General features: G+C 45.1%; 1 protein-coding gene across 1 annotated transcript in view; it reads right to left on the bottom strand.

The window, feature by feature from the left end:
* Positions 1–25,899, bottom strand: part of LOC124805562 — a 73,604-nt gene that overhangs the window by 38,983 nt on the left and 8,722 nt on the right. Inside the window, exons 2-3 of the mRNA XM_047266129.1 lie at positions 18,116–18,264; positions 6,431–6,610 (exon numbers count right to left, since the gene is read on the bottom strand). Of these exons, the coding sequence (XP_047122085.1) occupies positions 6,431–6,610; positions 18,116–18,264 (329 nt within the window). The remainder of the gene's footprint in view (positions 1–6,430; positions 6,611–18,115; positions 18,265–25,899) is intronic.

Here is a 25,899-nt window from a genome sequence, read left to right as displayed (position 1 = left end):
AAGTATTGTAATGTTCGTTTTATTTATATTTTAAGGTTACGTTATTTATTTATACATGAAGTATAAATGGCAAATTCATATAGTAGAACCAACAAAATAACTCTACTGTATTATATGAATTAAGTAAGACATTCTAATAAAAAAGGACAAATGACAAAAATAATAGTTTATTAGACAACTTAGTCTTCTTAGCGCCGGTGGTACAAAATGAAACATCGTTTCGGATGGAGTCCCACATTGCATTTTTACACAGTGAAATTTTGTGTTTTTTACCACACTGTCCACCTCTTTCTTTGTGTGCTCTGCTCAACAATCATGTGTCCAGCATTATCATTCTTGTGCCCTCTTGCACCTGCGACAGAAATCTTGGCCTCACACATCTTGGCTTTTCAATTTTGGTCGAAGTCAGAAATGAAAGTACAATACGTCTGATAAATTCCAGTAAGCTTACATTGTTATTTAGCTGCCGGTATAGGATCCATGTATTCACAAAAGCACCATTTAAGCAGAAACTGATGATTGGCCAGTACTATTTCCTTGATCTTATTCGAATACTGTATAGACTTCGTAGATAGTCAAAAAGATCTACTCCTCCCATAAGGCGATTATATTCCTGTACAAAGGAAGGCTGTGGTACGGAAACCTTTCTTGACTCTCTACTCTACCTCAAGCATGTACTTTCACCTAATACACCTTAATCCAATACATTTGTCCCCAGAGTCACTTGACTATTATCGTTCCATCTTACCAAGTGTGATAGAATTCTCTGTATCATGTAACACATGAGTGGTGCCTTCTTTATATCATATCTGGCATGGGCGCCTTTTCCAAGCGGTCGTTTCTCGGGGTTCCTATGCATTTGATTCCATTTGAAGTAAGAGATTCAAGTAGGGGCAAAGAGTTAAAGTAATTATCAATGTACACTGTGCTATTCTGATGTAGCCTCTTATAAATTGTTTCATAAAGTGGTGGCCATAATAAGGCTCCATGGCCTCATCGAAAGGGAAGTTTGTCCCTAGAGGCTCTATGATGTCTTGAAATTTCATATTTGGATGTGAAATTAATGGCTGTCTCTTATAAACTTTATCACTTTTTTTAAATGCTGTCGTTATCATTGACGGAAGAATCTATAAATTTTGTTAGAAGTATTTCTGGAGATGTATTTCGAACAAGGGCATTGTTTGTGTCAGGTCTGATCTCCCAGTACATATGCTCTATGCATGACCTTACAATGTCCAGATAACAGCAAAATGTATTTATAGATGTCATCGTGACTTATTTGTATGTTGTGTCCCTTTCGAGCAGCATATTTTACTGTCTCTCTCGTTAGAATCTTAACCAAATCAGAATCAAAAACTTTACCAAAAAGATCTAGCGGAGTCGAGTTTGATGTGCGGAGACGTTCGATTATTTCAGGTGTAGGATCACGAGGTACCTCAAATTTTTGTGAAGAGTAGTCTTTCTTCCATCCAGTGTCTTGTTTTCCTAACTCGGGACCTCGATCGTGATACGGAACAGCAGGTATTTTCCTCTTGAGTGGATAAAGATGTAACATTTTCAACAAGGCCATCAGTATTTACTGATCTTATCGCTGCAGTTTATGCCAGAACCTTCTTCCCTAAACCAGCAACAATGGGGGTTGTCCTTCTGCATCACTACCTGCATCATCTTTATCAGTGTCCTCACCATCATTTGGCAGAACAAATACGATTTCAAACTCCTGACATGTATAAAATATGTCAGACAAATTGCATCATCTTCTTCTGTGGAGAAAATGATATTTAGAACCTCTTCTGGTCCCTCTCCTTTTCCAAATTGTATCTGAAATAAATCGGACAAGTTGCGAAAAAATGACCCCTTCTGCCCAGCGTATGATATTTCATACGTAAGTACCACTACAAAGCAAATAAAATACTCTTTTCCAATTTGTGCTTATATATTGCATTTAGGTGTTCAGATTACTAATCCATAATAATATGAGTGAAATTATGAACCTACACATCATAATTTTATTATTACTTACCGCCTGTCCATGACGAGAAGCAGCAGAGTCAATAGCGCTACAACAAATGCTTTCCACCAGGAAATAAAAAATCCTGATCTCGACTGCTACTGATAGTTTCAACAACGGACTTTCAAGCTAACAATATAAAAGATATATTTCAGTTGTTGACAAAGAGCTTCTGAAGACAAATATGCCTGAGAAGAGCAAGCGTATGATAAATCGTACGATAGGATGTAATGGGTTAAACGGTCTGTGACGATACTGGCGAGGCGCCACCGTTCATTGTCTCTGAAACCATTCATCACGAGGGGATAAAGCTAGTTAGAGGTGACTAGGCCTCTGTATTGAGACTGATGACCTGTTAACATCCAGTGTCGTTGAAGTTATCTGCCATGATGGAATTTAGTCAGCCACAGCTATCTAGAGCCCCTGTGCTGAGACTACTGGGCCACCACTACAAACTATCCAATATTTAGGGTACCAACGACATGACATTGATAGGTACAAGCGTGTCAGCCTCGATGCTGAGACTGGTGGATCTCCATTTTTTTCATTTTCTGCCTCCAACATTATGCATAATGAAGGGATAAAACTGACCACAATATCTTCATTATCTGTGCTGGTGTTCGTTAGCTGGAAACTACCATCCATCATCACGGATCACAGTGTATATAGCCTCTGTGCTAAGGCTGGTGAGTCACTATTATATTACTGACGCTATCCACCAAGAGTTGTTAAAGTTGGCCAAGGTGTCTGAAGCCTCAGTCGCCACTACTCATTCGCCGGCAGCTTCTGAGAGTGAATCAGGAATGTGGATACAGCCCGGAATGTGAGATATTCCTTCTTTATCAAACATTAATTCGTAGAGTATTGGCTATTTCCCAGGTACAGGTACTTCATATAGTTGATTCCCCAACAATGAAAACAACATTCCTATATCTCCCAAAACCTATGAGGTCATATATCATTGATGTAACGCAAGACCTTGGGACATTTAGTGCAAAACATATATTTTTACCACCTGGTGTTAGTTTCCCCAGCCACATTGGTCACTGAAGAGGCTCTCAAAATTATTTTATATTTATTGGAGAACAAGAGTTACATTGCCTAACTTAAATTTTACAGATTATTATTTTATATGAACTTTAAGTACCACAGACAGACGATCAGGCACGTGGTACATAAATTTAACGAGTAGCTGCCCTAACTGTTCCATGGCACGAAAACAGGTGCTCATTGCAGCTGCAACCAATCGTCTTGCGATGACTGTAGTGATCTACACATATTAAAACGTTATATGCCTTGAACTGGTACAGTCTACTCCTCAGTTACTCTATGTCAAATATCATAAAAGAAAGAAAGCATCACACAAGATATCACCCAAGGCAAGCCTTCCCATGTGCTTTTATGGCTGCGTGAAAGACATGGTGTTGTTGGTCTGCTGCGTCTACGATGGTGCATTCTTTACAAGAATCTTACAACTTTAGAACGGAGTGCAAGATGCAGATTTCCAGGTCAATATGTTTTTGTTGTAGTCTTCAGTCCTGAAACTGGTTTGATGCAGCTCTCCATGCTACCCTATCCTGTCCAAGCTTCTTCATCTCCCAGTACCTACTGCAACCTACAACCTTCTGAATCTGTTTAGTGTATTCATCTCTTGGTCTCCCTCTACGATTTTTACCCTCCACGCTGCCCTCCAATACTAAGTTGGTGATCCCTTGATGCCTCAGAACATGTCCTACCAACCAATCCCTTCTTCTAGTCAAGTTGTGCCACAAACTCCTCGTCTCCCCAATTCTATTAAATACCTCTTCATTAGTTGTGTGATCTACCCATCTAATCTTCAGCATTCTTCTGTAGCACCACATTTAGAAAGCTTCTATTCTCTTCTTGTCCAAACTATTTATCGTCCATGTTTCAACATATCAGCAAATAATGTGTAATTTTGTAATTATTTTAGAGGAAACATTTTAAGGCGTGTTTTTAGCGTAGGAAAGAAGTAGTTACTGAACAGCAACGTAAGTGTCTAACAAAGAATTCGATTATCTGAACAAAGGTCCGAGTTCGCTAATCCCAGCAGAAGTTGGAATGTTTCACATCAGGCATAAGAGCGAAGTCTCCTACAGTAAGAATATAACAGTCTGCTCTCTCATACAGCATTCTGAAAAATTTGCACTTTTGATTGGCCAACTCGGATCTTTGTTCCGATAATCAGTCACTGCTGTTAACTATTTGGTCTAGTCCTATCGGGCTGTAGGCAGAAACGAGCGACACTTGCTGCCCAGAGATGCTGCTTTCCCTGGGGCTCAGCGTGAAAACTATGGGACAGCCAATCCCAACAATTAACCACACCCTGTCTGATAACGAGGTTCATTAAAGCACTCCAGTGTAAGTCCCCCTTCTCACTTTTACTTTTGTCTCAAAGTGACTAAAACCCAGAAAATGATCCTGAGAAAATGGAATTGGCGTGTTATTGTTTTTGAAAGATAGTTTAAACACTTCTGAGTAGGTTGTTAGATAGTTTTACGAAGGGTAACTACAATCAATTTAGCTCGTTAGAAATGAACAATCCAATTAGCGATAGAAGGAATCTTTACGTATCTAAATTAGACTGCTTGACAATTGTCAAGGAATAGCTGACAGTTGCTACATGGCAACCGACAATTCCTGCAGAACATCAGACCGATGATAGTACAAGGAAATGCAGAGGGTGAGACATGTTAACTGCATCGAAGCCTGTGCACGAACGCTCTGTAAGCATTCGACAATTCGTGCAGTACGGTGTTCAACGAAGGTTGTTATGTAACCGATTATGCGACATTCCGTGTGGTAGTGTAACATATCTGCAAGACGTTATTTAACTGCTTACGACCGTGGAATAGTAATTAGACGGCTGAATGCCCGCCGAGAATTGTATTGTAAAGTGTCACCTAGCGATTAAGAACAGCCGCTGAGGGTGGAAATGCTAGTTGAAGCGTGCCGGTGGTTGTAGTCGGACCACCAAACTGAAAGAGGATCGATATATAGCCCTATTGGCGAAAAGGAACAGACATCTCACTCCTTGGCAGATAGCTGCAGACCTTGCAACCGCTACCAGTACACGTGTTTCTGCCATAACCATTTCGTGGCGATTAAATCGGGCTGTTTTGTATTCTTGGAAGCCTGTTAAACGCATCCCACTTCATCGTCGAGAAAGAGTTCTTTGGTGTAGGGAGGATGTTGGTTGGGGCCAGCAACAGTGCTCAGAGTGATGTTCTCCGACGAGTCCCGCTTCACTGCGGTAAGTTATTCTGGCCAGCAGTTAATTTGAAGAAAGAGGGGAACACGTTACATACCACAGAATGTTCATGAACGTCATCGGTATGGCGTAGGCGTTATGGTGTGGTCAGGCATTATACACAATGGCTGAACACCGCTGCATATCTTTGGTCGCAGTACCGTTACACAGTGATACTGCAGGAGGGTTATTCTGGACCATGTACGTCTGTTTAGGGGTGCAGTAGCTTTTTCTTTACGGACGACAACGCCCGGTGGGACAGGACCGTTGAGGTGCCGGACACACTGTAAAGTGAAGATACTGAACATGTCGAATGGCCTGCGTGCTCCCCAGCCCTACACCTACAGAGCATGCCTGCGAAGCTCTTGGCAGACGTGTTTCTCAACGAACAGCCCCCTCCCCAAAAGACCGTGCGAGAACTGAAAACCACCTTGGGAGAGGAGTGGAACGGTATTCCCCAAAGACTTCTCTACGGTTTGGTAGCCAGCAAGCATAATACAGTAGTTTCAAAATGTGCACTGGTGCCCGAGGAGGGCATATTCCTTACTGAGAGTCTGCAATCGACTTCTATGTTGGGAGTATGTGTGTGTTAAACAAGAACGTTATTGACGTCATCTTAGTTTTCCAGATAGTTAAATCTGAACAATTTTTCGTTATAAATATACCACTGCACCTCCGCTACGTATGTACAGTGTTTCGTGTCGTCCATCAATGCATGTGATTATTCCAGTCCACCAAGTCTCTGTATCTTAGCAATTGTCAAGCAGGTATATTCCTACAGCTGATATATGAAGCCTTTTAGTTTTATTTATTTAAATCTTGTTTGTGAAGTAAATTCAGTACTTGTAAATGACAAGTAATTACAGGAAATCAGCTCATTGAGCTGGGTAGCATGATAATGTTAATAAGCCATGGGACTTACTTTATTAGTGAGGTGAGCAATCAATTTACATCTGCATCGAGGTATGACGTACATACTCCTCATATGTTTGTATTTCAGCAAACACTCTGCGGATTACGTATGTCACAACTGAAGTAGCTTTGCCTTAGATGGTATCGGTACAACGTACTTGTGGCTGATTGTGGGTGTACCGAGTCACTTGTTGGCAGTGACATTAGTGGGACAGATGGCAGAGTGTGAGACCTACCGTCGCAAGTCGAGCACTCTGAGGCGCGGCAGGAAGGCGGCGGGGCTGACTTCTGAGACCCTATTGTTGGGGGCGTGGAGCTCCCTGAGGGCGGCGAGTCCACTGGTGCCATCCAGAGAGTCCAATCCACAGCCAGCCAGCCGCAGCAGTTGCAGCGAGCCCAGCCCGCAGCCCAGGTCCCTGACAGCACAACAGCACCAGCTCTCAGACCAACTCTGATTTGGTGTTACATTATTTGAAGCTCCTGACAAGGAATGGTGCGTCACAGGTACATTCTTAAATGTTTCTAAGACTTCTGATATTGATTCCATAAGATTCTACAAGGTCTAGTCACATTAACGTGGCCACCGCCTCTACACGACATCAATGTGCAATAACCACTCACACACCGCAGATGGCAGCACTATCCATTTATTTAAAGCTTGTTGTGAGGCCGTGGAAAATAGTGTAGACATTGTTTAAAAGCGGGAATGAAAAGATTTATCTGCTGTTCAAAAGGGTATCATCATTGACTTTCCGGCCAAGGGTGCAAGTATTTCAGAAAGGGCTAATTTTGTAAACTGTTTGTATGTTACTGTGGTTAAAGTGTACCATGCATGCCAAAATGGTGCTATCCACAACCAGCGCAGAGCCAACTGTGGTGCACCACGGGACATAGATGACTGGGTGAAAGACAGCTGCAGAGATGTGTACAGACGGATAGATGTGCAACTGTTAAACAGTTGACTGCCCAGATGAACCTAGGGGCTATCAACAGTGTCTCCTCAACGGCCCTTCAGCGAACATTGCTGCGTATGGGCCTCCGCAGCAGGTGTCTGTTTCATGTGCCCATACTGACTGCTGTTCATGTATGCATCTGTTTTTGGGGACCATGTCCACCCATACATGCAGTCTGTGTATCCTCGGCACAATGGCATCTACTAGCATGACAATGCAACGTGTAACATGGCTCGCAGTGTACGTGTGTACATTGACATGCACCAGGCTCTGTTGACAGTGCTCCACTGGCCATCAAACTAACCGGATTTAAATCCAATCGATAATCTGTTGGATCACTTCGATCGAGCTGATCGCGCCATAGATCGTCAACCGAGAAACCTAGCACAGCTGGCCACGACACTGCAATCAGCATGGCTCCACATCTCTGCCAGAACCTTCCAGAGCCTCACTGACTCTTTCTGCTTGTCCCGCGCTGCAAAAGGTGGTTATACACGGTTTCGACAGGTGGGCACAATAATGTGACTGGACAGTGTACTAAATAAGCTAGAATCATTAGGAATAACGGGTGTAACTAATGACTGATTCTGACCATGACTACCAGACAGGGAACAAATAGTAGAAATAACACAAACTTCAACCAAGACAAAACTTTTAGAAAAACTCTTATTAGGACCACAGTATAATAATACAGGAGTTCCTCAGGGTACTACTTTAGGACCAGTACTGTTCCTGATATACAATGGTGACTTTTCCAGTAACACATGTCATGGGGAAAATTGTCTTTGCTGACGACAGCAACATATTCACGGGGAAAACAAGAGAACTCCTTGCAGAGAAAGCAAACGAAACTCTCAAGGCAGTTTACAGCTGGTCACTCTGAAATAAAGTTACATCCAATATAAATAAAACAAACGGATTGGCTTACAGTTTGAAGATGGAAAATGACATTGTTGAATTAAATGTAGGTGGTACTTGTGTAGACAGTGTAACAAACACAAAAATTATGGGAATATGTATAGATTTTCAGCTGAAATGTTGTGAAAACACGATGTACTTGCAGACAGAATGTCATCAGCCTATTGTGCCGATGGAGTCCTGTCACCATTGAGTGGTAGCCAGTGTGTTTCGGTTACATACTATTCACATACACAATCAATTTTTAGCTACGAAATTCTTCAATGGGGAACAAATGCATAAAATATGAGCACGGTTTCCAAACTACAGAAAAGATTCATAAAAATAACAAGCAAAATCATTAATCGCCGTCGATGTAAAGATCCGTCCAAAACATTGAAGATTTTAACATCATGTGAGTTTATTTTCCAGTCAGTTATGAACGGCACAAACTAATCTGTCCATGACAATGGAACAACAACTAGAATGAACATGCATTTATCATGAAAGAATGGACATAATACTCAAAATAACATTTACTATCAAGGAATTAAATTGTGCAATAAACTGCCCTAGGAAATGAGAGAGATAAGTAAAACACACTTATTTTGAAAATCAGAGCCGGCCGGTGTGGCCATGCTGTTCTAAGCGCTTGGAACCGCGTGACCGCTACGGTCGCAGGTTCGAATCCTGCCTCGGGCATGGATGTGTGTGATGTCCTTAGGTTAGTTAGGTTTAAGTAGTTCTAAGTTCTAGGGGACTGATGACCTCAGAGGTTAAGTCCCAAAGTGCTCAGAGCCATTTGAACAATTTTTTTTTAAATCAGATAAAAATTTAGTCTTAAGGAACATATTCTTTGTACTGAAGAATTACACAGAGTAGGGGTTAGGTACAAGATATAACACAAGCAATAATAATAACAGTAATAGTAATAAAACAGCTGTGTCATTTTACACCGAAATTTTGCCCTGTAATGGTTTTTGTCTCTGACGGAAACCTTAATCCAAGGCTTTACAATTGATGATAATAACATATTATCCTCTTCCTGAGTTATTATGGATGGCTGATGACACAGTTTTTTAGTTAAGCTAATGACAAGTTTCCAGAATGAAATTTTCACTTTGCAGCAGAGTGTGCGCAGATATGAAACCTTCTGGCAGATTGTAATCGTGTGCGGTACGAGACTCGAGCTCGGGACTTTTCCCTTTCGTGGGCAAGTGGTCTACCAACTGAGCAGACCATACACGATTCACAACCGGTCCTCACAACTAATGGAAAGTTGCGTACACAAAATGGAATCCAAACAGAGTGACTGTGGTCATCAAGAATGCAGGTTTACATTTTTAAAAAATGTGTGTATTGCGTGTGTGGTGATCGGTGTTGGGAAATGAATGAACAATATTGACTTTTTACATTACTAAATAATTTATTTGCTAAACACTACTATACGGTAGAGATAAAGTAACTGAGATTGCGATGATTTCTACACAATGATATTGCATTCGGGATGATGGAGACTCCAGTCTCCATCTGGCCATACTGACGTAGGTTTTCTGTGGTTTTTCTAAATCACTTCAGCCAAGTGTCAGGACCATTCCTACTACAACCCCACAACCCATATTTATGTATTATATTCTTGCTTGTTCTTTGGCTGTAACTCCACGACACGTCCAATGTCATAATTTTAATAGTAAAGACACTACTACGACTGTATCTAACAGTGACTGAATATCCCCTACCGTCCGAAGTATCAATATAGTCTTGGTCTCTAACCGATACCGCAGATAAACTGTGCCATTCGTCACTTAAATTCTCACCTAATCTATTAACCATTACGATTATTCTGCGCCCACCTTTGCGTGTTCACGTTTCTCACTTCGGGTTACGCTCTGGACGAATTTATAACCCTCTACGACAACCGTCGCTATATTGTGGACTTTGATTCTGTTCAGCTGTTCACTACCTGAACTCTGTTGCCGCTGGCAACTCGGAACGAGATATTTGTTTCACTGGCCTCGCATCATCATCTGTGCGCGAGATCACGGGCTTTGTTTCTACATACATCTCAGCATGATAAAAATAATGTCTTTAATCAATGACAGTCAGTGATGGTGCGTCTCCCCTGCTCCCAATTCATCTAAGAAGTGGAACCCAAAATGTGATGCTTTCATGTGCGGCGTTGGAAGAATCTGACTCGATTTTACTTACAGACGTGAATCAAGCAGTCAGTTTGATTACAGATTAAACACGGCTTACCACGTGGATATAGGTGAGGAGGAATGGCTGTATCACAGTCATAACAATGATAGAAGCCCAAATTTCATTCATCAGTTGAATTGTATTCTTCATTTATCTTTACAAACGAACAGAGAAGACCACCTCATCTGCGATCTTGGGTCTAGCAAAGGTGGGTGAGAATAAGATTTGACAGATCATATTTGTATCAGTATTTGGATGATTACAAATGTTGATGGTTGACTGAATGGAAGAGGAACCGTGTGAGGTGCGGGAGCCAGGAAAAGGACGCAGTTCTTAGAATGTGAAGAAGACGCTTTGGAACATGTAGAAATCTGTCCAGGAATAGGAAACCATGCAGTTGCCAACTCAGTGCAAGCCGACCACATGAAAGTTTGGTGGGTCCTGCATGGTGACCACCAATGTCCATTCCAGAGTCAACCAATTCAAGTGATAAGACACCCTGATATCGAAGCGAGACAGCAATTCTCATAGTTGTTCTTTCATCTGTGAGCTGCTGTCCCCAACATTCCAATACTGTTGATGCTTACTAATGAGTCATATCATTACACGATCCAGTCCCGTTAATGTGACCACCGCCTATGTTCGACGTCAACATGCAATAACTGCTCACATGGGGCAGTTGACAGCACTAGCAGTGGACAATATATAAAGCGTGAGGAGCGCACGTGGGAAATAGTGCAGTCGTTGTCGGAATGCGGAAATGGAATGTTTTATCTGACGTCCAAAAGGACACGATCATTGAATTTCTGGCCAAATGTGGGAGCATTTCTGAAACGGCTAAGTTTGTAAACAGTTTTCATGCCGCCGTGTGTCACTATGCATGACAAAACGGCGCTATCCACAAGTGCCGAGGAAACTGTGGTGCACCATGCGGCGTAGATGACAGAGGTGAAAGACGGCTGCAAAGATGTGTACGGGCAAATAGACGTGCAATTGTTGAGCAGCTGATCACCCAGCTGAACCAAGAACCTATGAACAGTGTCTCCTCAACGACCCTTGAGCGAACGTTGCTACTTGTGGGCCTCCTCATGAGGCACAATGTTCATGCACCCATGCTGACTGCTGTTCATCGGCGACAAAGGCTGGAATTCGCAGGACAGTACCGCAGCTGGACGTCCAATGAGTGGCAACTGGGAGGCTTTCCACATGAATCGTGTGTTATGCTCCAACGGACGGACTGCCATAGGTGGGTATCGTTTACAGGGTCTGAAAGTAAGTACAAAAACCAGAGGAGGTAGCATTATGGCCTAGGGAATGTTTTCGTGGCATTCCCTGGGTGATCTCATTATTGTGGATGAGACAATGGAACGACACATACAGGGTGTTACAAAAAGGTACGGCCAAACTTTCATGAAACATTCCTCACACACAAATAAAGAAAAGATGTTATGTGGACATGTGTCCGGAAACGCTTAATTTCCATGTTAGAGCTCATTTTAGTTTCGCCAGTATGTACTGTACTTCCTCAATTCACCGCCAGTTGGCCCAATTGAAGGAAGGTAATGTTGACTTTGGTGCTTGTGTTGACATGCGACTCATTGCTCTACAGTACTAGCATCAAGCACATCAGTACGTAGCATCAACAGGTTAGTGTTCATCACGAACGTGGTTTTGCAGTCAGTGCAATGTTTACAAATGCGGAGTTGGCAGATGCCCATTTGATGTAGGAATTAGCACGGGGCAATAGCCGTGGCGCGGTACGTTTGTATCGAGACAGATTTCCAGAACGAGGTGTCCCGACAGGAAGACGTTCGAAGCAATTGATCGGCGTCTTAGCGAGCACGGAACATTCCAGCCTATGACTCGCGACTGGGGAAGACATAGAACGACGAGGACACCTGCAATGGACGAGGCAATTCTTCGTGCAGTTGATGATAACCCTAATGTCAGCGTCAGAGAAGTTGCTGCTGTACAAGGTAACGTTGACCACGTCACTGTATGGAGAGTGCTACAGGAGAACCAGTTGTTTCCGCACCACGTACAGCGTGTGCAGGGACTATCAGCAGCTGATTGGCCTTCACGGGTACGCTTCTGCGAATGGTTCATCCAACAATGTGTCAATCCTCATTTCAGTGCAAATGTTCTCTTTACGGATGAGGCTTCATTCCAACGTGATCAAATTGTAAATTTTCACAATCAACATGTGTGGGCTGACGAAAATCCGCACGCAATTGTGTAATCACGCCATCAACGCAGATTTTCTGTGAACGTTTGGGCAGGCATTGTTGCTGATGTCTTGATTGGGTCCCATGTTCTTCCACCTACGCTCAGCGGAGCACGTTATCATGATTTCATACGGGATACTCTACCTGTGCTGCTAGAACATGTGCCTTTACAAGTACGACACAACATGTGGTTCATGCACGATGGAGCTCCTGCACGTTTCAGTCGAAGCGTTCGTACGCTTCTCAACAACAGATTCGGTGACCGATGGATTGGTAGAGGCGGACCAATTCCATGGCCTCCACGCTCTCCTGACCTCAACCCTCTTGACTTTCATTTATGGGGGCATTTGAAAGCTCTTGACTACGCAACCCCGGTACCAAATGTAGAGACTCTTCGTGCTCGTATTGTGGACGGCTGTGATATAATACGCCATTCTCCAGGGCCGCATCAGCGCATCAGGGATTCCATGCGACGGAGGGTGGATGCATGTATCCTCGCTAACGGAGGACATTTTGAACATTTCGTGTAACAAAGTGTTTGAAGTCACGCTGGTACGTTCTGTTGCTGTGTGTTTCCATTCCATGATTAATGTGATTTGAAGAGAAGTAATAAAATGAGCTCTAACATGGAAAGTAAGCGTTTCCGGACACATGTCCACATAGCATATTTTCTTTCTTTGTGTGTGAGGAATGTTTCCTGAAAGTTCGGGCGTACCTTTTTGTAACACCCTGTATATGCATGTCCACTTCTACTCGGCATGATGGTATCTACCAGCAGGACAATCTAACATGTCACACAGCTCGCAGTGTACGCGCGTGGTTAGAAGAGCATAGAATGATTTTACCGCACTGCCCTGGTCACCAGTGTCACCGAATTTAAAACTAATCGAAAATCTGTAAGATCACCTCGATCGGCATATTCAAGCCATGGATCATCTGCCGAGAAACCTAGTACAGCTAGCCACGGTACTGGAGTCAGTGTGGCTCCATATCCGCGTGGGTACCTTCCAGAAGCTCGTTGACTCTCTTCCTGGACGTCTCGTGCTGCAAAAGGAGGTTACTCTGACTTTTGACTGGTGATTACATTAACGTGACTGGACAGTGTACAAGCCAAGTGCATTTTTAACTCCCGCAACAGGCACGGGTTGTCGAAAATCCAAGCACTATCACTAAAAAAAGTTGTCAGTTGAGATTGTCAGCGCACATTTCGACCACAGCTGTTGTAGACCACCTTATTGAGAGCCACACCTGGTTTGAATAGTGCACGGTCTATACGAACTTTCTGGCTGGTGTTCCCTTGCAGTTGTATGCTTAGTACGTGATGTCAGCACGACGGTGCTCTGTCGCACTTTGTTCACCTGACCAGTCATCTCCAAGGAGATAGTAACTGGATGTGGATTTCCAGAGGTTTGGTGTGTGACGTCTCCTAACCTCAAGTCCCAAGATTTTTTCCTGTGGGGGTATATACAGGCTATTGTGTCCTGTAGGACTAGTTGATGAGTTAATCGAGAACATCTTTACAGAGTTTTGTTCCGTACGAAGGGAACATGGAACCTTACAGAGACAGAATATGGTTCAGCGTTACACGTTCCGTAATGAAGCTGATGGTCGCAATTTTCATCATTTACTATAAAGTAATTTTGCTACTGTCCGGCCCCGGTAGCTGAGTGGTCAGCGTGACGGAATGTCAATCCTAAGGTCCCGGGTTCGATTCCCGGCTGGGTCGGAGATTTTCTTCGCTCAGGGACTGGGTGTTGTGCTGTCCTAATCATCATCATTTCATCCCTATCGACGCGCAGGTCGCCGAAGTGGCGTCAACTCGAAAGACGTGCACCAGGCGAACGGTCTACCCGACGGGAGGCCCTAGCCACACGACATTTCATTTCATTTTTCATTTTGCTACTGGGAACTGGGAGACAGGGTTTGATAGTTTTGTTTGACTGCAATTGTGAAGCAAAATTGCTCTGGTAATTTACTTAGCCTGAGCTAATAGTTGAATATTTTGTACTGGGCCTCAGTTTTCGAGTTAGTCAAGAAAAACGTACAAAAGTGACCTTGCAATGAACGTCCATCCCCACACTCATCCTTCACCAGTCAGGGTTTCCAGTATGTTGTTCGTGACACTCTCTCTTACCACTGTGCAAAAATTTCCGACTACACCAAGTATTCCCGATATTCGATCTTTCCATATCGTTATTAATTTAAACAAGCCCGTCAGGATGTTGTCGTTGTTGTTGTTGTTGTGGTCTTCAGTCCTGAGACTGGTTTGATACAGCGCTCCATGCCACTCTATCCTGAGCAACCTTCTTCATCTCCCAGTACCTACTGCAACCTACATCCTTCTGAATCTGCTTAGTGTATTCATCTCTTGGTCTCATTGTAAACGTTACGCTAAGAGTAGTTACGTTGACAATTCGATCCAAACTTGACCCTTGTATGTATGTACTGCATTGTATGTTAACCGGGGACCTAGAAACGACGCCGCAGCCGCAGTGGTCTACAACCCCACGACGACTACCGCAGTCCACTTCACCCCTCCGCCGCCCCACTCCGAACCACTCATTCAGGGTTATTGTGTGGTAAGGTCCCCGGTGGACCCTCCCAGGGAACAACTCACACCAGGCGACTGTAACCCCTATGTTTTGCGTGGTAGAGTAATGGTGGTGTACGCGTACGTGCAGAACTTGTTTGTGCAGCAATCGCCGACTAGTGTAGCTGAGGCAGAGCAGACCGCATTCCCAGAGGCAGATGGAAAAACGCCTAAGAACCATCCACAGAAGGCCGGCTCACCGGACCTCGACACAAGTCCGCCGGGCGGATTCGTGCCGGGAATCAGGCCCTCCTTCCCATTCCGGAAAGCCGTGTGCTAGACCGTACGGCTAACCGGTCGCGCCTTAACTTGACCCTTACAAGCACAGTAGTTTCGTAGTTGGATGGCCTGACGAATACAACTATATAATCGTATATTTTATGCAGTTAAAATTCACAATATTGTTAGGGAAAATTAACACAAACGTCAATTTTGCGATCTGTATGTGCTCGACTATACCGATGGCGTAATAAGGCCAGTCAATGAAGACCCTAAAACGGCGAATGTGAAAAATAAATCATGCAGTTGTACATATTTGTACAATGGAAGAAGGGAGTGGCGTGAACATAGTAGAAATCGTGACCGGTGGGGGCTGAGTGTGACCGTAGGGGTGCATTTGAAGGTCTCTTTGGTGTAGGTTTTTTTGTTTTCTAGTGAAATCGTATCCGAATACAAAATTTAATTACATTAAAATTTACATAAAAAAGGTCTCTTTTATTTCTGTTTAGGGATGAGAGTTTGCGCTTAGCGAGCGAGAGAATACGAAAATCTAGCGTGTGATTTTTCAAGGGGAGATATAACATTGCGGGTTGCATGAAACGAGATCGGTAGGGGAATCTGAATAGCCGGCCGCGGTGGTCTAGCGGTTCTAGGCGCTCAGTCCGGAGCCGCGCGACTGCTACGGTCGCAGGTTCGAATCCTGCCTCGGGCATGGATGTGTGTGATGTCCTTAGGTTAGTTAGGTTTAAGTAGTTATAAGTTCTAGGGGACTAATGACCATAGATGTTAAGTCCCATAGTGCTCAGAGCCATCTGAACCGGAATCTGAATAACCTTGTGTAGTAGTATGCATGTGTTCAAATCAAATTAAATGTGTGTCAAACCTTATGGGACTTAACTGCTAAGGTCATCAGTCCCTAAGCTTACACACTACTTAACCTAAATTATCCTAAGGACAAATACACACACCCATGCCCGAGGGAGGACTTAAACCTCCACCGGGACCAGCCGCCAAGTCCATGACTGCAGCGCCTTAGACCGCTCGACTGTACATGTGAAACAGTGCAGAGAATTAATACGCGTCCGCTAACGAACGTTTCCAATTATTATGCCAGTAGTTTGGCGCGCCGCAAATCGCGACTAGTGCGTAGATTCAGTTCAGGCCCGTTTCGTGCAATACCGAGGTAACCAAGGAATGGAGGAAAGGAACGTTCCAGCAGCATTGAAGTCAGAAGTGGCTACCCAGTAACAGTGGCTTCCGCCGTTTTTACAGATATCTAAAACATTTTTTATTTATTTAGTAACTAAGGCATCACGTGATAAAGCAAATCCAGAACGCTTCCTTCCATTTCGCCGCCCGCGAAACAAGTGAATATGGCCAGACAGCGATGACTGAGGTTAGACGGAGGCAGAGTGAGGTGATGTACACCACTGGCCATTACAATTGCTACACTAAGAAGAATTGCAGATGATAAAGGGTATTCGTTGGACAAATATATTATACTAGAACTGACATGTGATTACATTTTCACGCAATTTAGGGGCATAGATCGTGAGAAATCAGTACCCAGAACAACCACCTCTGGTCGTAATAACGGCCTTGATACGCCTCGTCATTGAGTCAAGCATAGCTTAGATGGTTTGTATAGGTACAGTTGCCCATGCAGCTTCAACACCATACCACAGTTCATCAAGAGTAGTGACTGGCGTATTGTGTTGAGCCAGTTGCTCGGCCACCATTGACCAGACGCTTTCATTTGGTGAGAGATCTGGAGAATGTGCTGGCCAGGGCAGCAGTCAAACATTTTCTGTATCCAGAAAGGCCCGTACAGGACCTGTAACATGCGGTCGTGCATTATTCTGCTGAAAAGTAGGGTTTCGCAGGGATCGAATGAAGAGTCACGGGTCGTAACATATCTGAAATGCAACGTCCACTGTTCAAAGTGCCGTCAATGCGAACAAGAGGTGACCGAGACGTGTAACCAATGGCACCCCATACCATCACGCCGGGTGATACGCCAGTATGGCGATGACAAATACACACTTCCAATGTGTGTTCACCGCGATGTCGCCAAACACGGATGCGACCATCATGATGCTGTAAACAGAACCTGGATTCATCCGAAAAAATGACGTTATGCCATTCGTGCACCCAGGTTAATCGTTGAGTACACCATCGCAGGCGCTCCTGTCTGCGATGCAGCATCAAGGGTAACCGCTGCCACAGTCTCCGAGCTGATAGTCCATGCTGGTGCAAACGTCGTCGAACTGTTCGTGCAGATGGTTGTTGTCTTGCAAACGTCCCCATCTGTTGACTCAGGGATCGAGACGTGGCTGCACGATCCGTTACATCCATGCGGATAAGATGCCTGTCATCTCGACTGCTAGTGATACGAGGCCATTGGGATCCAGCACGGCGTTCCGTATTACCCTCCTGAACCCACCGATGCCGTATTCTGCTAGCAGTCATTGGATCTCGACCAACGCGAGCAGCAATGTCGCGATAGGACAAACCGGAATCGCGATAGGTTACAGTCCGACCTTTATCAAAGTCGGAAACATGATGGTACGCATTTCTCCTCCCTACACGAGGCATCACAACAACGTTTCACCAGGCAACGCCGGTCAACTGCTGTTTGTGTATGAGAAATCGGTTGGAAACTTTCCTCGTGTCAGCACGTTTTAGGTGTCGTCACCGGCGCCAACCTTGTGTGAGTGCTCTGAAAGGCTAATCTATTGCATATCACAGCATCTTCTTCCTGTCGGTTAAATGTCGCGTCTGTAGCACGTCATCTTCGTGGTGTAGCAATTTGAATGACCAGTGGTGTGTGCACTGTACCTGAGCGAGGAGAGGCAGGACCCGTCCAGGTTGAGCTCCCGCAGCGCGGGCACGTACAGGCTGAGGCGCTGCAGGCTCGTCTCGCGGGCGATCACGCGCAGCTTCAGCTCCCGCACCGCGGGCAGCGCCTCCGTGCCAGCCACCTGCCGCTGCACTCGACACACGGAGTGACACGTCAGTAAGCATTCGCCGGGCCCCACTGCTCTCTGCTAAATATCAACTATACACTACCAGCCAGAAGTTTCCGAGCTCAACTATGAATTTGTGGTTAAAACAGGGATATGGTATTCAATATTCAATCATGCGCCCGTTATGGCCTCTGTCGTGTATTTCACGCGTTGTTCGCATAGAGGGGAGCTGATGAGTACCCGCAACAACACTGATTTGCCTTTACCTCATACGGTTCCGGTCGACTAGGCCTCGTTACTTCAGCTGTAAGTGTAGCAATCAAACGTTCAAATGTGTGTGAAATCTTATGGGACTTATCTGCTAAGGTCATGAGTCCCTAAGCTTACACACTACTTAACCTAAATTATCCTAAGGACAAACACACACACCCATGCCCGAGGGAGGACTCGATCCTCCGCCGAGACCAGCCGCACAGTCCATGAGAGCAGCGCCTCAAACCGCTCGGCTAATCCCGCGCGGCTGTAGCAATCAGTTCACATTTGTTTACAATACATTGTTTACATCTTCTAATGTGTTTGTATATCTGCCCACGTGCACACTACAGGGTGTATCAAAAAGAATCATCCAATTTGGCACGTATATATTTCTGAAATTAATAAACATACACAATGAATTTTGGTTTTTGATCAATGGGAAACTCAAAAAAATTATTTTTTTTCATACATTTTGATAGGTGTTCAATATGCGCCCCTTGAGATGCATGGCATACGTCAATGCGGTGTTCAAATTGTTCCCACACTGCAGCGAGCATGTCCTGAGTTATAGCTTCCACAGCTGCTGTTACACGACATCTCAGCTCATTCATTGTTGTTCGTAACGGAGGCACATAAACAGTCTTCTACAGAGTGGAGCAGAAGAAACGCATAATTTTCACTATTGAATGGCTGGGACACGGTTTGATAAAAATAATAAAAACAAGCATTAAGTGATAGATTTTTTAATGCAGTTTTGAAATATACATACTTTAATTAGGTTCGAAAAATAATGTGTTGGAGATGACGTCCTTCTTGCTGGATACAAATTTGGAGCCTCTCCCCAAAGCTACTCATGGCTCTCTCCAACATTTCATTCGTCACAGCTTCAATTTCCTCATGAATGGAATTCTTCAGGTCATCGATTGTGCGGGGTTTGTTCATGTAGCCTTTTGATTTAAATATCCCCACAAAAAGGAGTCGCATAACGACAAATCGGGTGAGCGAGGGGGCCAGTAAACATCACCCTATCTCGAAATAACATGTCCCGGGAACATTTCCCGAACCACTTCCATAGATGCTCTCGCCGTGTGAGCTGTGGCACCGTCCTGCTGAAACCATATTCCTCTCAAGTTGTGGACGAAGAAAGTTGTTTAAGGTTTAAAGTAGCGGCTGATGTCACAGCAACTGCAGTTCCTTACTCTTTAAAAAAAAATAGGGTCCAACAATTCCCATATTTGAAATGCAGCACCACACATTTACGTTTAAACTGTGAAGAGGTCTTTGGTGTAATTTATATGGGTTCCCCAGCGCCCAGCACCGACAATTTTGAACATTGACGTAAGCGTCTACATGGAAATATGCTTCATCACTCATGAACACTGTAGCATCTGCATCTTCCGTAAATTTTCGTCCATTACGGGCCAAAACTCTCTGCGCTGTACAAAATCCCCTTCACTAAGCTGTTGGACGATCATTATCTTGTACGGGTGAAACTTAAGATCATCATGTAAGATGCAGCGAAACGAACGGCGTGACATACCCAGCGCTACAGCCTGTCGTCTAGCCGATCGTTTCAGACTAGCAAGAAATGCCGTTCTCACTCGGTCTACATTTTCCGGAGTACGAACTGAGCGGGGAAGACCAGGTGGTTTCTTTTTCATCACAGATCCAGTACTTCTAAACGCTGCAACCCATCGGAATACGGTATTTCGATCAGGCACTGTACCTCGACGTCCAACTCTAAAATTTTGACGGAAAAAACATTGCACTGTGACTACGGAATCATTGTTTCCAAAGTACTGCTCGACAACGAACACGCGATGCTCTACACTCCAATGCTCCATAGCGACTGAAACTGCATTGTATGGGCAGTCTGCCAACATTCATTCAAGGTCAATACCCCCTCTTGTCGCCGCGTACTAGCTGTTCAAAAAACATGCGTTTCCTCTGCTCCACCCTGTATAAACCCCCCACAAGAAATAATCACATATAGTCACGTCCGGTGACCTTGCAAGCCAGTAATGGAAGGCTGAATCATTTGGTCCAGTGCGACCGATCCATCGTCCAGTAATCCTGTTGTCGTGTCCTGCCCACTCGTCTAACTAGGGTACATAGGAAGCTGTTTTCCTGGGTAGGTAGACAACAATTCAAGTAATCATATTCATGGTTTTTATTACACTTAAGTAAATTGACAATACTTAACACTGCGTATTTACAAACATGGTCCGCTAGCAATTGGCGACATGCAAATAATCAATGTCCTTCGATATATACTATTTCCATGCAAGCAAATAATACAGTTCACAATTCACAGCTAAAGCGTTGATATCACGGCTCGTCTTCCACTGCGCCCGCGGCTTTGGTTTGTTTGTTTGCTTTTTTTGCGGCATTTTGTGTCCAAAAAGTGATTTATTTCTTCTTCTCGAGTGTGTATTCGCTTGCAAAGGGACTTGGGCTCTCTGTGGGCTCTTGAGTCCTTTGAAGGTGTTGGTTAGGTAGTTGTACGAGTGAGTGACAGTAACTATTTACACGTAAAATACCGAATGACTGAATATTATATCATCTTTGATGGTCCTGTGGGGACACAATAATGGCTCGAGGCACTTTCTATTTGTGCCAATGTCGTGGTAGGGCCTGGCCTACATTCACAAGATGGCGGTCATTTCCCCGATACTAGTCTAATTTGTGGAAAAGACGAGTTGTCTGGTCTTCTCCAGGACGTATTTTTCTCCAGTCAGCTCGTGTATTTCTCTCGTTCAGGCCCACCCTGGGGCGCCTTGGCTCCACTTCAAACACCTATTTGGTAGGGTTGCAAACTACGTATATTAGAGTCGCCGAGCTGTACAGCAGGGAGGGCTGTACCGTTGCTCTATAAACTTTTAATTTCGTTGACGGATTTAGATTCCTGCTCGGGAAAAACGGCGTGAGTGACCGGATCATCTTCATACTATTCAATTTTCTATCTTACATGTGGGGCAAAAGTCATCTCTTTATCCATTATCACTCCCAGGTATTTCGTCGTCGTAGTCCAGGGTATTGGCTGTCCATTGATGGCAAATCACGTCCTCAGTTCCGGCCGTTTCTTCGTAAACAGTATTGCTGCGGTTTTCATAGTGTTTAGGGTGATTTTATTGCTCTTTATCCATTGTTCGGTGACGACAAGTTGTCGCTGCATCCTGGTGACAAGTTGTTCGGTTTTCCTTCCAGAGACTAGGGAGGCCGTGTCATCGTCGTACAGACTGGCGGTGACGTATTGAATGGTGGCAATGTCGTCAATATACAAATTAAATAGGCATGGCGGTATCACCGCTCCCTGTGGGATGCCAGCTGAGACAGTTTTCTTCCCATCTATTTGTACAAACAGACGCCTGCCGTGAAGAAAATTATCAGTCAGCTTGATGCAACAGTCGGCGAGACGAATTTGACGGACTAGTTTGACTATAAGCTTGTCACGCCACACCCGATCATATACCTTTTCGATATCTAGGAAAACTCCAACTGCGGAGTTCCGTCTATTCAGGTTGATCTGTATGGACTCCGTTATGCGAAGCAGCTGAAGCACCGCCGATAACCGTGGCTGCAAGCCAAACTGTTCGTGGCAGATAATGTTACTTTCTTCCGCACAGTCTTTGAGACGCTGTAGCAGCACCCATACCAATATATTGCCGAGTGTGGGCAACAGACTAATCGGGCGGCAGCTGTCTGGCAACGTTGGGTTTTTTCCTCCTTTGGGAATAGGGATCGTCTTCAGCGTCTTCCAGCCTGCGGGGAAGTAGCTGTTGACTAAGTAGCTATTGATAATTCGAGTTAAGAGAACGTTGGCCTTTTTCGGAAGATGCTTAAGATCAGCGTTTGCCACAGAGTCCTTGCCAGGCGCCGAGTTGTTCGTCTTCCTGATGAGTTTTCTAACTTCAGCAGGAGTACTAACAGCAGGCCTCTGTTTCGTGGGTAGTTGAAGGAAGTCGGCGATTTGTTCTCGGATACGGTCCTCTCCCCTTGCGTCCTCTGCAGCCTGTGGCGGCTGAGCTGTCATGTGGTGTTCAAATACGTCGGCATAAAATTCATCTTAGCCAAGAGAGTCATATGTAAGGCCATCGGGGCCGCGTATTGCTCTCTTTAGTGGTCTCGGTTGGCGTAGTGCCCTGGCAAGTTGCCACTCTTCCCTAGTGTGGAGAAACATTTCGCCCATCTTTGTTTCCCAGAGGTCTTGCCTCCATTCTTCAGCTCGGCGGCGTAGTTCCTGGGACAAACGATGCATCAGCCACCTGTCTCCTGGATGTCTGTATCGTTCGGCCGCGGCTAGGAGGAACGGCGCTTATACACTACCGGCCATTAAAATTGCTACACTAAGAAGAAATGCAGATGATAAACGGGTATTCATTGGACAAATATATCATATTAGAACTGACATGTGATTACATTTTCACGCAATTTGGGTGCATAGATCCTAAGAAATCAGTACCCACAACAACCACCTCTCACCGTAATAACGGCCTCGATACGCCTGGGCATTAAGTCAAACAGAGCTTGGATGGCGTGTACTGTTACTGCTGCCCATGCAGCTTCAACACCATACCACAGTTCATCAAGAGTAGTGACTGGCGTATTGTGACGAGCCAGTTGCTCGGCCACCATTGAGCAGACATTTTCAATTGGTGAGAGATCTGGAGAATGTGCTGGCCAGGGCAGCAGTCGAACATTTTCTGTATCCAGAAAGGCCCGTACGGGACCTGCAACATGCGGTCGTGCATTATCCTGCTGAAATGTAGGGCTTCGCAGGGATCTAATGAAGAGTAGAGCCACGGGTCGTAACACATCTGAAATGTAACGCCCACTGTTCAAAGTGCCGTAAATGCGAACAAGAGGTAACCGAGACGTGTAACCAATGGCACCCCATACCATCACGTCGGATGATACGCCAGTATGGCGATGACGAATACACGCTTCCAATGTGTGTTCACCACGATGTCGCCAAACACGAATGCGACCATCATGATGCTGTAAACAGAACCTGGATTCATCCGAAAAAATGACGTTTTGACATTCGTGCACCCAGGTTCGTCGTTGAGTACACCATCGCAGGCGCTTCTGTCTGTGATGCAGCGTCAAGGTAATCGCAGCCATGGTCTCCGAGCTGATAGTCCATGCTGCTGCAAACGTCGTCGAACTGTTCGTGCAGATAGTTGTTGTCTTGCAAACGTCCCCATCTGTTGACTCAGGGATCGAGACGCGGCTGCACGATCCGTTACAGCCATGCAGATAAGATGCCTGTCATCTCAACTGCTAGTGATGCGAGGCCGTTAGGATCAAATGGTTCAAATGGCTCTGAGCACTATGGGACTTAACATCTGTGGTCATCAGTCCCCTAGAACTTAGAACTACCTAAACCTAACTAACCTAAGGACATCACACACATCCATGCCCGAGGCAGGATTCGAACCTGCGACCGTAGCAGCCGCGCGGTTCCGGACTGCGCGCCTAGAACGCTAGACCACCGCGGCCGGCGCCGTTAGGATCCATCACGGCGTTCCGTATTACCGTCCTGAACCCACCGATTCCATATTCTGCAAACAGTCATTGGATCTCGACCAACGCGAGCAGCAGTGTCGCGATACGATAAACCGCAATCGCGATAGGCTACAATCCGACCTTTATCAAAGTCGGAAACGTGATGGTACGCATTCCTCCTCTTTACACGAGGCATCACAACGACGTTTCACCAGGCAACGCCGGTCAACTGCTGTTTGTGTAAGAGAAATCGGCTGGAAACTTTCCTCATGTCAGTACCTTGTGTGAATGCTCTGAAAAGTTAATCATTTGCATTTCACAGCATCTTCTTCCTGTCGGTTAAATTCCGAGCCTGTAGTACGTCATCTTCGTGGTGTAGCAATTTTAATGGCCAATAGTGTATTCTCTTCGTACAGGGACCGCTCCTATCGTGGTGTCGTCCTAGTCAGCATACTATTGTCTGGCATCGTCTCACAGCCTTCTCTGATGTAACGTTTCAAGCCGACGTGCTGGCGCTTGATGTTACGTCGGAACGCCTTTGATTTAAAAATTCCTGCACTTCCATATGCCAGTGTGGCGGTGCCTCATCCTGTTGGTAATTGAAGTCGTTCGAACAAGTCTCCAACTGTGTGAAAAGAATGTTCTCAAGCACATCGAGATAAGTGCTTCCTGTAACAATGTTCTCGGCAAAGAAAAATGGACTATACAGCTTTTCCTATAAACTGCACAAAACACATTAAATTTTGGAGAGTCTCTCTCATGTTGTACAACTTTATGTGGTTGTTCCATATCCAATATTCTCAAATAATGACGGTTCACCTTTCCATTTAAATGAAATGTGCCTCGTCACCAAATGCCAAGTGTGGAAGAAGCCTGTCATCCTCCATCTTGCCAAGAACGAAATTACAGAACTCCACACCCTGTTGTTTGTCACCTTCATGAAGGGCTTTCAGTATCTGAATTTTGTATGATTTCACGTGTAAACGTCGACGCAACGCCAGACGGACATCGTAGGCACGTTGCGCTGTCGAGCTGCACGGTGAACGGATTTCTGCGGATTCCTTGTGAATCTAAGGTAGATGCGTTCGACGTCTCCGTCAGACACTCGGGGACGGCCCGGCGATTTGCCTTTACTCAAACAACCTGTTTCTCGGAACTGTTCATGCCATCGTTTAATGCTCTGTGCTGTAGCAGGATCCACACCATACCTAACACGAAAGTCACGCTGGACAGTTGTTCCTGACCCTCACCGCGCAAAGCATAGAACACAAAATGCTTTCTGTTGACCCAACACCGTTTTTACTACAACTGAAATGGACGCGCACTGCTGCTACCTCGTGTGAACTCGGGAGTTTGCTCTTTCCAACAGTATGTTGTTCACCTGCATATCTCAGATAACATAATAGTTATGATAATCAAAATACCCACGGGTGTACTGCCGGTCTACAGTGTCCAACGGGCACATTATTTCGGCGATCATACATGTCGCCATCATCAGGTGAACTGACGAACTGAGCTCTTGTGAACGTGCCGGCACGGAGATCCGTACGCTATGGCTGCTCAGAGGGAACTGGGTTCGGTCGCGGCGGCGGCCGATTTAAATACCCTCCGCCCGCGGCGCGCTCCTTCCGCCATCCGCGCCCCGCGCCACGGTCGCGCGGTGAAACAGATGGCGACGGCGACTGAGGTGACGTCGGTGTGATGGCTCTGTCCGCCGTGGTCGTCACAACTATACGTTTGCTCGATTTACTCTTGATTAACCCAATCGCTGGTTCCCAAGCCTTGCTAAGATTATAGCCACAGTCACGGTTTATGAGGTCGTCATTGGTGCGAATTTCGAAGGCCTCTCTAACAACGCTGTCCCATTATCTCGACGTCTCTACCAGAATCCTC

Source organism: Schistocerca piceifrons, chromosome 7, assembly GCF_021461385.2.
Source record: "Schistocerca piceifrons isolate TAMUIC-IGC-003096 chromosome 7, iqSchPice1.1, whole genome shotgun sequence".
In the NCBI taxonomy this organism is placed as follows: Eukaryota; Metazoa; Arthropoda; class Insecta; order Orthoptera; family Acrididae; genus Schistocerca; species Schistocerca piceifrons.
This window is presented reverse-complemented; position numbering and strand designations above follow the sequence as displayed.